This window comes from Aotus nancymaae, unplaced genomic scaffold, assembly GCF_030222135.1.
Source record: "Aotus nancymaae isolate 86718 unplaced genomic scaffold, 86718_ANA_hifiasm-v0.15.2.pri h1tg000014l, whole genome shotgun sequence".
In the NCBI taxonomy this organism is placed as follows: Eukaryota; Metazoa; Chordata; class Mammalia; order Primates; family Aotidae; genus Aotus; species Aotus nancymaae.
The window spans coordinates 95,420,249-95,433,114 of record NW_026988425.1 but is presented as its reverse complement, the minus strand read 5'-3'; the positions used below and the strand labels follow the sequence as shown (position 1 = coordinate 95,433,114).

General features: G+C 31.8%; 1 protein-coding gene across 17 annotated transcripts in view; it reads right to left on the bottom strand.

Moving 5' to 3' along the window:
• PPIP5K2 (diphosphoinositol pentakisphosphate kinase 2) overlaps positions 1 to 12,866 on the bottom strand; it is a 79,638-nt gene that overhangs the window by 8,481 nt on the left and 58,291 nt on the right. For 4 of the 17 annotated variants that reach the window (XM_021667403.2, XM_021667404.2, XM_021667406.2 and 1 more), the window contains 6 exons: positions 12,410 to 12,577; positions 9,518 to 9,691; positions 8,169 to 8,241; positions 6,489 to 6,608; positions 5,548 to 5,610; positions 1,936 to 2,076 (listed from right to left, as the gene is read on the bottom strand). In XM_021667403.2, coding sequence (XP_021523078.2) covers positions 1,936 to 2,076; positions 5,548 to 5,610; positions 6,489 to 6,608; positions 8,169 to 8,241; positions 9,518 to 9,691; positions 12,410 to 12,577 — 739 coding nt within the window. Of the gene's footprint in view, positions 1 to 1,935; positions 2,077 to 3,694; positions 3,755 to 5,547; positions 5,611 to 6,488; positions 6,609 to 8,168; positions 8,242 to 9,517; positions 9,692 to 12,409; positions 12,578 to 12,866 lie in introns of all 17 variants that reach the window. The other 13 variants (XM_021667410.2, XM_021667413.2, XM_021667412.2 and 10 more) reach the window with 7 other exon arrangements.

Sequence of the window (12,866 nt, the reverse complement as noted above, 5' to 3'; positions counted from 1 at the left end):
ATGAACCACCATGCCTAGCCAGGGACTGGGAGGATAAATTTCAATTGACTAATACAGAACAATAATTTGATTTACTTATTACTTATAATTTAGTTAGGCCAAGGGAGGAGAATCGCTTGATCCCAGGAGTTCAAGACCAGCCTGGAAAAAGAATCTAATATCTTTTGCTTCATTAACATACTTCAATGATATACTATGATGAACTGAATTCACTAACCACAAAAATGAAACCATCAAGAGTACCACAGAATAAACCTTAAAATATTATCTTTTTGTAAATATTCTACTAAAATTCTCCTTTTATAACAATGTCATTACTACTTCTATTACCTTCAAATCATTCACTGAAAGCCTTCTAAAATCTTAATAGTGTTGATATCTACCCCTAAATTCTTATTTACTAATTAGAATAATTCTTTAATCTCTATTTTAAGATTCGAAATCCTTGCCCCTGGGAAGGATTTGGAATCTTAAAACAGAGATTAATGAAACATCATTAAGGGTGAAGGGGTAAACTAGAATGTATTCAGTATCTCTACTTCATTCTGAGGTAACAGCATTGTCCATTCTATCAGGTTATAGAGAATATAAAAGGAGAAGACCATCTTCATTTTTCTAACTCTGACCTTTATCGCTTGGAAAGTTATTTCATTTGGAGTATTATCAATTCTCAGAATTAGACACATTTATATGCAAATTTTTAAATTAAGACCTACTTCCTAAAACCATCCCTAAAGTGAAACATTTTAGTACACTCACCGATATACATCTCTATTACCATTGATGATTGAAAGCTGGCCTCTATGATCAAAAAAGGGAAAGGTGGCTACTTCGTACAAATGCAGGAGGTATCATTTGGACAGAATATAATGTGAATAGAGCTCTCTAGAATTATACAATGTGATGGCCCAGGAAAAAGAATGACAGACATAAAAGTGGCATTCATTCTGAGAACTCTAATACCTCATTTTATCTTAAGCAAAATTTATTTTCAGCACTCAGAAAAAAAAGAATGATATACAAAGAAAGTTTGTCACTTTCTAAGATACGACTAGAATAGTAAGATTCTTAGCTCCAAGCAAAGCACTCTCTCCCAAAACGAATGCTTTCTGTACTGGAAATTCCAAAGTACTGAGGAATCCTATAGAGCTGAAAATGACAACTGCCAGCTGACTTCTCACACCTAAAAAGGATGCCCTGAGCATTTCCCAAAATGATGTCCCTCAGAATAGTGCCACATGATATTTAATGTGTTACCAAAAAAGTGTTTTCTAAAAAATAAATTTTAAAAAATCTGGGTTATACAGCTTTCCTTATAGAAGAACGTCAGCCTTTTATATGTTAATGTAGCTATACCTCTCCAAAGGGAGGTGGGATATAATACAGTTTCTAAAACTTATTTAACCATGAACATCTTTTCTTCAAACACACAAATTAACCTCTTCAGAATGTTTTCTAAGGTATACAATATGAAAAATTGTCCTAATTTGCTCTCTTTCATTAAGAGCTCTTTCTAACTACTTACCAAAGGTAGTCAGGAGATGAGTGTGTATAAATGGGTTAATGTGAACTGATATTTTGCAGTTTAAAAAAATTTTGCTATAAAATGATGTACAATAGGAATGTGAGATTTCTACAAACATAGTTTTAAGAAAAGACCACAACCCTATATTTTGTTGACTTCTATTGTTGTTGTTTTGTTTGTTTGTTTTGGTAAGAAGAAAAGATTCTGGCAGAGAGTGAAAAAAAAAGAGGTACATTTCACATTACACCAACGAATTCCTAATCATGTTCCTTTACACTCCTTTGTCTCCTAAACTTCTACTCCTACTCATTACCACTACCTGCTTTTATGTTTTTATAATTCCTGTTATATTCAAATAGTATGTAGTTGCCCAACATCTAAATAATAATAATGAAAGAAAAATTTCCTACAAATTTCAGGGGTCTTCCGTGGAACGTCACATGATGGAGAAGCAATGGAAGCAAGAAATTCATCCACTTGCTTTAAAGATAGCGCATTATGAAGTGTTTCTAGAGGACAAATAGATGGCACCATGGAATACAATTCAAAGCCTAGAAGAGAAAAAAACCAAAAACAAAAAAAGTTGAATATTTAAAAATCAGTAATTAAAAAGGAAGACTACTGCTTAGAATTAGACAGTTTAGGTCTTTTCAATCTATCACATGCAAACACACAATCTCTCTGAAGTCATGACACCAGATGCTATGCAATATGGAGTTGGAACAAAATGTGATAAAGATTTCTTTTTAAATGTAATCATGTAGTACAGCATGCACACAATTTCATTCTATATTGGTAAAATCTAAGAATAATACTTTTTAAAAATCTAGGGAAAAAAACAAAGAAATACAAGTTTTCGGTTTTTATTTTTTGAAGTCAGGTCTATTCAATAGGTGAATAAGCTGATGCCACATGATGTGTCCCTGATGCCAGGATGCTAAAGGTAACTTCTTGTTGAAAAACAATTATATAATTATTTGTGAATAATTATTTTAGATACTTTTCCAGGCGTGCCAAGACCAATGATACTCTCTAGTGTGATCCCAAAACATTCATTCATTTATGCTGGAATTAAAATTACAAAATGTATTCACCTTTACTGAATTAACACATAATTATATTACTAAAATCACTGGCTGTGTAAAGTTAGGCCAAGTAAAAAGCAATACAAAATACAGATATGTTCCTATTCAACAATAGCACAGAAATACAAAAATTTCATGAAACAACCATGCAAATATGTATTAATACCATCCATGAAACAAAAGCACTTAAACACACAGTTTATGTTTTTAAACAAATAGGATATAGGTTATTCACTTTTTTAAAAAAGAAAATTGCCTGTTTATTTAAACTTTATTCAACTGAATGGCTTTTAAAATTGCTTTCATACACTTTTAAAAATAACGAGTCTTTCTAAATCTGATCTTCCAAAAATTCAAACTAATTTCCTCCAGTTAAACACTTATAATACTCAAATAAGGTATTATATAAAGTCCAACATCATTAACTTAAAAGTAAAAATTACCTTTAGACTGCAAGATTCTTGGCTTCAATAGACGTGTACTCATTTTTAAATTGACTGATGTTTGATTTATTTAAACACTGCAAGTAAATATTGACCCAAGAACTGCCTAATTCTCAGTTAGAATAGAGAAACTTTGGTTAAAAGGGAATCTAACCTTCCCAGGAAAATAAGTGAAGGACTTGCAAAACTGATACGTTTTATTTTCAGGTGCAAACCGAAGCATGACAGAACATTACATATACTTTAAAAACAAAAACAAAAACAAAACTATACCATAACACCAGCTAAAGCACCTAAATTAAGCATTAAAGAAATTAGGCTTGCACAACTGTTACATTTTTTTTAGAAGTACAAGATTCATGCAAATGAGCACAAACCCTTTCTGTGCATTACACTAAACTTAACGATGTGCTCTTTTCTTCTTTCCTCATAAAGTTTATAAATCTTTTATAGCAAATATTTTATTTCATTTGCCTGCTAGATTTTATAACAGGCAAATGACAATATAATCAAGTTCCTCTAGACTACATTTTTTTCCACTTATCTTTACTAAACTTTTCCATTTAATGCACAATGAAAGGGTTAGTGCAGCAATTTAAAAAGCCACCCTGCTGACATGTTTAGAAGCTATAAGAACATACCACTGGAGCCTAGAAATTCCACAGAGGAAACGGACCAGCACCTATAAAGGTGTAGGTGTTCTGCACAGAGGCCCAGAAAATAAGGTAAAGCACTGTCAGAAGATACTTGTTTCACCATGTTCCTTGAACTAAAGATGAAGGGAGGGGTAAGTCCATGGTGTGTGTTAAAGATGGAAATAACATGAAAGTTAGGGGAAATAAAAAAGTGAAAGGAAGAGTCAAATGACAATTCATAGGACAGATAAGACAACATAGTATTAAAAATGGAAAAAAGGCACCCTTAAAATTCAAAAGAAATATTTGTAGAATTGAAAGGAATGCATCTTATATGCATTTGTATGTATGGAACATCCACACTTGTAAAAGGAGCCTAAACCATAGTAATATAAAATAACTCTATTTCTATTAAATTTAACAAAAATATTTTTCATTTTTAAAAACCTTCAGTTAAACACAGATTCTCCTCAAATAATGCCTCAAATACTGGCTTTAAACACACAGCATTTAGTACAAAAACTATGGTCTTAAACCTGCAATGTCTCTTCTTAGAATTTTTGTGACTTCAGTTTTTCTTGTGACTTCTGTGTTTCTTCTAAGAGGTTCTTAGGCATGTGGTTTCTTTAGAAGCTGCAGCTGTATCAAATAAGTATCATTTTCTTCAAAAAGTAGCATTTAAACAGCTACAATGAAGGGAAAGCACATTAAGCTTTAAGGCTAAATTTTTACTTGTTGAGGATGAGATCTTCTTACTCCACCTTCAAGAATTATTAGTGCATCGTTATTTAGATGTGTTGTTAAAGGATCCAGAAGTGGGATAATGACCACAAACTTGTGTTGAATCCTGTAGCTTTAAAAAATTTTCTGAAAGATCTTACTTGAGTTTTTGAAAGAACTTATTCACAGTTAAAAAGAAGAAGAGTTCCAGGGATAAAAGTATCTTCATTCCATGTATAATACAAGCAAAAATCTGTATGTTTTCTTTTAAATTCTTTGATCCTGAATTATTGTAAAATGATCAGTAAATATTCCCCCTTGCCCCACAATATCAAGCTCTATGTTAGAAGTTGTAATGCTGCAATAATTCCTCTTACAAATAATGGTCATGAAACACTTTCCTATTTAGCCTTAAAAATGGAATTTAACAGAGTTGGGTTTCTAGATCTTAACTTAATCTTCTTCCTATCAGGAGTCCTCTAAATTTTAAGAAAAAGCAGTGGTACTAAAGGGAATTGGTTGCATGATAACAGCAAACCACATTGCTAACAAGAACAAAGTGAATGCTGGACAAAGTTTTCTGAGTGCTCCAGACCAAATAGGGTTTTGCTTTAGACAAATAGCCAGAAACAGATGATGTTATACAGTGAAATATGCATCATCAGGTGCCCAAGAACTTTTCAAAGACACATCTTACTTGGCTATTTGACATAGGTGGCTCCGTATTTTTGTTAAAATATCTAAATAAGACAACCATGTGATCAGAAAAGGAATTAGGAAGAAAAAAGTTATTGAGAATTAAGATAAATTAAAGAATACTAATTGTAATTTAAAAATTTATGTACACTGATCGTTTGAGAAATTAGAAGAAATTTTCAGGTGTTAATTTAGCATTAAAACTCATCATCATTGTGGTCATTTAAAAGTTTGATGAGTAATGTTAAATTATTATGTAAATTACAGCTGAATAGGGAGCTAGACAGTATCAATAATTTGGGTGAACAACAGTTGGAATTGAATGCCAATTGACATTAAGGACAAAGAAATGAATGATACTGTATACCCCATGTTTTGAAATAAAATAAAAATAAAAAAGGGATGAAGCAGGGAGTATCTTTTAAAATAAAAGCAAAACGTACCATTGGTTGGGTGTCGAGCAAATGAGATAGAAAACCTTTTAACAGCAGAACCGCGTGTGGCGTCTGAGAAAGAGAAAAACAGGTACCTGAAATTCGTAACAGCTACAAAAAGAAGAACACTTAAAAAAAAGAGGGGAAAAACAAATACATGAGGAGGTTAGAAAGGTGACATGCAGAAGGGACAATGAGAGAAGGTAATAAGGCAAATACTGGTTAAAAGAAGTTAACTAGCTTGATGACAGAGAAAAAGTGCTGAATGAAATATACAAAAGAAAGAAAGCAAAATGAGCTGGCAATTCTGGTAAATCCATGTTTACTGTCTAAAATAAATTTGTTGATAAATGAGAAAATGTTTTAAATAAAGATGATCCTGAAAGAGCTAGAACCACTTCTCTTAATAAAAAGGACACACTTCCAAGAGCCTCAAAAAATTCTGAATATTAAAATTTCAGGTATATTAACAACATTGAGGATCTCCTTCAGCTAGAGATCCTAAAATATTCTCATCCCATGTTTATTTTTATAAAAATATTGCCAATACGACATTTTCCTTTACTTATAAACATTTCATTCACTTTAATGAGCTCAATAAGTAAATTAAGTATTAACAATAAATAAAAGTTAAAAAGATCAAAGAAAAATTTGTTCTTTATAATATGGACTATCAATTATCTAAAAGAATACACATAACGCTGTTCTAAGTATTCCATTTCAACAAACTTACTGTACAAGTACTCTAAGTCTAATTCAAATTAATTATCTGATGAAACATGGATCCAAGTTGTAGATAACAGAGAGTACTGATAGTCATTTAGGCAAAAGATGACAGGATTTCACTTCAATCAGTCCGTAGCCTTAGATTTATTTGCCTTTGAGAAATACTGCTCATGGGTGTGTGCATGGGTGTAGGTATGAATCTGTGTGTGCATGTGTGCACATACCATCTATGCAGCCAGAAGAGGTCAGCTTTTTACGATGAGTACGAGCATAATCCTGTAGGTTAGGTGCGCTTGAAGAACCCCCGAGCACCGAGGTGCTAAACAGGCCCGCACAGTGAGACCCTGATGGGAGTTAGAGAAAATACATACACAACGGGTGTTCTTCCATTCACATTGGGAATTCATGCAGCATGCAATTAACATGGCTCTTACCACATATAAGGCAACCTTTGGAAGTGCCTTGAACAGGCTCACAATAGTCTTGTAATTTCCTAATGATGTCAGTTTTAATACAATACTTATAAATACCACTATCATTTATCATATGTACAAATGGGGCAATTTAACATTGGACAAAATGTTATATTTGAGAGAAAAAAGTGTCCATACAATAATGAGACATATCCATCCTAAGGTATTAAAAACACTGCCATAAAAATAACTTAGGACAAGAAACGATTCTGTTAATCAATTTTTCAAGGGCAAGCCATATTAAAAAAAAAAAATCTCCTAGTACACATTGTCATATTAAATCAGTATTTTTTAATGTATAACTATAAATGACAAATCTTTCCTGATGCCCCTGAATTAAAAATTACTACTCTTTCTTATGAAATAAAGTATATCAAAACTTACTTATTTGTGAGAAGACCAGGTGCTTTTCAGTCATTCAAGGTCTAAATCACTTTAAATACTTAACAAATGACTTAAGATCTTAGTTAATAAGACCACTAATGAAATACATTACTAGCAAATAAAACGGCCAGTATAAACTGATGCTCAATTTGTAGGAAAAGTCTTTACACCAAGTAACACTTTCATCACTGGAGAAGGATTAAATAAATATCTATCAAACATACTATGATACAGCAATAAGAAGTAGTAATATATAAAGATACTGTGGGAATATTAAAAGCTATCATTACAAGCTATATGAAATTAACTAAAGAGAGATTCTCAAGTATGTAGGCATCAATACAGTTCATATACTTAGTACAGAGATCACAGTACATACATAAACTAACAACGAGATCTGTTTATGCCTTATTAAACCTATGAAGACAACTATTTACAGAAAATAATATGCCACTATCTCACAGTTTATCAACCATGAGCTTTAAACCAAATAAGTTTAGAAAGGTCTTTTCTAATGTTGCTTTGAGTGTTAGCAAAGAACCAATTATGTTCTATAGGTTAATAAAGATTAAGACTACCACTGTGCATTAGTTTTGCCTTGGCTTTTCCTTAAGAGCTGCTCAAAGGAAAATTAATATATCCATATAGGGTTTGAAGTATTGCTTATTTAAAAATATTTTTAATCAGAAAAATGGAAAGCTCCTCTTTGCATGCAATACCATCTTTTCATCTTTATCAACTGGGAAAATGAAGTTTCCTTCATAAATTAACTTACAGAGTACAAGATTAAAAACTGGCATGGCAAGTGAACTAAGTGGTTATTATTGCAAGCCTTCAAAAGGGTTATGCAACAAAATTAAATGCTATCTATCTCTTCTTTATCAAAAACTTTATTTTGAGTTATACCACTTAACATTTCTGAATTAGTACACATTAAATAAAAACTACAGCATAGCATTTGGTCATGCTTTCACCAAAGAGTTTTACATGTGTGCACAACAGTGAGTTTAAAAAGGGTATGAAACACATTTCCTTTACACCACATACCTACAGTAGGATTCTGTTTCTGTTCCATAAGAGTTCTCGGTGTTCGCAGGTAATTAGCATTTTCAGATACAACCTGCATAAGGAATGTAAAATAAATGAAGTAAAACAGTAAAATAAATTCAAAAGTCCATACTTCATATGCAGCCTGTTCCAGACAGACAAAGGTTAATAAGCTGTATGATAAATATTAGTAGAAATACATAAAACATGAAAGATCATGCAAGATCCCCTTTTGAAGGGAGTCCATTTCATATGAGGTCCTTGCAATGAAGTGGTGCAAAGCAGGCATTCAGAATGAAACATCATGTATGAAACAAGACAGATGAAAAGAAACAATTAAGAGATTGATATAATTTCACTCTTAAAAGAAACCATATGCCCACTCTTAAACAGCTCCTGTATTTGAAGGGGGAAAAAACAACCACGAACAAAAGAAAGGACAGACAGAGACTCTCGAGGTTACCATACAATTATTGATCCATGCATGGGCTTTATCAGAGTAACCTTTAACTATTCACAGCCTTAATGGATACCATAATCCCTTTGTCTATAATCAAATGCATTATATTTCCAAAGGGAAATTGCTGAAATTATCAGAAAAGTCATGTGTGACAGTAGACCTTCCAATGTAATAGAAATCATATATATTTTAAGTTTCTAAATGTCATCACAGAAAGTCCTTCTGAAGTCATTTTATGTTGACCCATATTGTTGATGGGCACATATGTAATTTTCTCTCTTATCTTAAAGAGAACATTAAAATATTACATAGCCCAAGGAAAAACAGACTGCATGTATTCCTTAGATATTTCCAAATAATGGAATAATGAGGAAGAAAATTATCAATGTTAGATGTATCCTTCCAATTAACACTGGGCTACATAAATTCTGATATTTTAAAAAATGTTTACATTCTCAGCAAATTCCAAATGGAATCTATTTTTTTTCAATTAAGTAAGAAAATGTTAATACATTTTCATACAATCAAATTATATAATTTTGTTTCTGAAAGTTTTAAAGGACAACTAAGTCACAAAGAAAGATTTTTTTCCTTTTTAAATAATTTTATTAATAAGCTAAAATTCCAGGAGAATAACACTTATTGATTGTTTTTAAAATCCTGGATATTTGGAACCTTCTCAGCAAAGATGCTAAACACATGTCATGTAAGTGATTTCTTTCCCTCTAATATTGGCAGATATCATAAGTATTTTTAAATGAACTCAAAATTAAAAAACAGAAGCATTTACTCTGATGTGAAATACAAGGGATTAGATGTCCTCAAAGACAGCTGTTTGTTGCTCTGAATGCAGGGAGGAAAAATGTTTAATGAAGTAAAGTTTAAAAACCTGTTGCCATGAGCCAAAAATACTGGATGTGAAAGCCAATGATTTGGGGGAGACAGGGGAAGAAGTGATTTGTTCCCCTGATCTGCGTCTTCGACGCCCAGTACCCACACCACTGGTATAATGCAGCCAGGTACCAGTACCCTCTGGGCTAGACACACTCAGGGGGCTCTCTTCCTGGAAGTGAGAAAGGGGGCAAAAAAAAAAAAAAAAAAAAGCAGAGCATGCAAAGTTAGATATAACAGAGCCAAATGATCAGAAAGAAAAAAAAATACAGTTTGTTTGTATTCGCTTATTAATTTTTTAAAAAAACTATTAAACAGCAAATTGGGAGCCAAATATTTCAGTATTTGAGAATTTGATAGGAATGACTGATAAATCTAATTGTATGTGATAACAATTATGGAAACATTTTATTACCTTAAAAGACTTAAAATACTTATACCACTTCATTATTGTCCCTTCCCTGTTAAAACTGGAAGGATTTTATTAAGTTTCTCTTTTAGCAACTTTTAAAATACAAAGGTTTCCTGCTTCATTTTATATATTCAAAAGATTTTGTGCTATTTGGATGAATTTTCAACTGAAGGCACTAAAGAATTGTGCAAAGGGTCAAAGAGATTTCAATATACCTAACTTAGAAAACTAAATCTGTCTGCCTGACATATTTTTTAAAATTCAGAGATCATAAGATGCACTCAGACTGTACCTACTTATACTTTCAAGCTATCTATTTATTTACCCCCTACAGAGATTATTTACAGATTCAGTAGGCAAAACATGCAGCAAACATTCTCATTTTACATGTTTGCATGTTCAGGTTTGAGAGAGTGAGGACAGAGTAAAATCTACTTGCACAAAATGAAGAGAATAGTCTTTTTCTCTGTCTGTCTTTTGGAAGTGCAAACTTCTGACATCCATGGAGATGATGGACGCTGGAAAAAGTCTTCAAGATTTTACTTGAGTAATTTACCTTATGGAAGTAAAAGTTTAGCATGGCATAGAAATAATCTCTTGAAATCAACTAAGTATTTATGAGAAAAGGTTTATAAATGTGTTCTGCATTTTAAAAATTAACAAGGGCAGTGATTTTGTTACAAGTTTTGTAAATATAGATGGTTGCAAAATAAAGACTTACAATACATTTTACAGTATTCAGTGTCATATAAGCTTTTGGGAGGGCAGAGGAGAGGGTTTAGTGGTGACATTCTGAATAATTTGATTAACTATAGATTCTTTATTCAATAATACCAAAATCACTGCCCTCACATAAATAGCAGTGTAGGTTATATTAATATAGCTTATTTTCCAAATTTCCTGAAATTAAGGATACCTGAACATAATCCCAGATATCTCACTTTTTCCATTAAGCTATAATAGAAAAAACAATTCCAAGTTCTATAATTGTTAAACACCCTCTTTTTAACCATCTTCTTTTGTAAACTTAAAATATCACATTCAAGGGAATCTTAAGAACTATATAATTTCCATTATTAAGTTATAAAAATGTACTTTATGGACAGATCTTTTCCTATACAAAATTGTCAAACTGGGGTACATATATATTTTAAATTTGAGAATCATAAAACCCATATATTTGTATAATTCAGGGCTGTAGAAATGAGCACAATTCTTTTTGTTGTTTTCATTCTTACCCATTAACTGCTAAAAAATGTTATACCTAATTCTTCAGACTTGGCATATTTCAATAATTATTTTTTCTAAAAGTTGATGGTTGTACCTTAATTTCTTCCTTTATACACACATACACATATATGTATATATGTATGTGTATATATATTTATATTTATTTATTTATTGACATGTAGTCTTGCTATGTTGCCCAGGCTGGAGTGCAGTCAGGGGCATGGTCTTGGCTCACTGCAACCTCCACCTCCCAGGTTCAAGCAATTCTTCTGCCTCAGCCTCCCGAGTAGCTGGGATTACAAGCCTACACCACCATGCCCAGCTAATTTTTATATATTTAATAGAGACAGGTTTCACCATGTTGGCCAGGGTGCTCTCGAACTCCTCACCTCAGGTGATCTGCCTGCCTTGGCCTCCCAAAGTGCTGGGATTATAGGTGTGAGCTACTGTGCCTGGCCACTCTTCCTGTACACTTTTACTAGAGCATTTAGTAAAGTTATAAGCACTGACCTCAATCAGTGCCAGGAGAATCATCCTACAGAAAACAGAGACAACCCCAAATAAAACTTATAGTATAAAAAATGTATACAGGTGCCAAAGCTTTACTTAACAAGCTTCATTCTAACTTCTTAACTTTCCTTTTAAATGTTACTTTAGTAATTATTTAAATGCTTTTGTATTAGAGAGCACAGGAATTATTCTAAGCTATTTATAGATCTTAATATAAAGGTAAACTTTTCAATTATATTATCAAATTTTCAAATTTCTATAAAGACTTTGCAATTAGGCTAACGATTTGGAATTTAATTTCTTTGCCTACAGTATCACTTGAATTAGTTATTGCTAAAGCATCTCTTGCAACTACTCTATACTTTTAACTAAAATTATTCCTGATCCATTAAATCAGGCTTTTAAAAAAATTTCTTTATTGAAGAATAACCTAATGTAAATATTTCTAATGTGACAAGACAAAAAAAAAGATTCATTTTTCAAGTTTCTAGAAACAGTTTATTTTATATCTGCATTCAATTTTTTATAAAAACTATATGTCAAGCTCAACATTCTAAAACTAATCTATTTTTGAACTGCCTCTATATTTTTTGTAATTTATTTTAAAAATAGATTAAATGACATTTAAAATTTTGTTGGGTTCCCAAGCTCCATAATTAAAGCTGTATTTTCTTTTCTGTTTTATTAAAATATAGTTAGTTTACTTTATGAAAAATGTGCTCTCATACATATACTTACATCATTTGTGGCCATCTTCCTAGATCTTGGAAGTGGAGACTTCCTGTGTATATGAATTGGCTCTGATACCATTGGCTTAAACAATATAACAGCTCGATCAACCTCATCTCTTTTAGAAGTATGCGGTTCGTCATCATTATCAATTTTAAAAGGTCTCCTGCCTTCATTCTGTGGGCAAAGAATATAAAACACTTTTAATATTCAGATTTTAAAAATCTTTTCTGATGAACAGATTCAACTGGGCACTTGGAATACATATACAAATATGTTACTCAGATGAATTAACATTAATTGAACTCTTCTAACAGCTTAGTATTAGGTTGTGTACTATGAGGGAAAGGACAGAGTCTCTGAGTTCAAAAATATATACACTCTATGGAAAAATTAAATGGTAAAATGACAATTAAAAAACCACATAAGACTAAAAGTTTAATTACATTTCATCAAGTACAAGAAT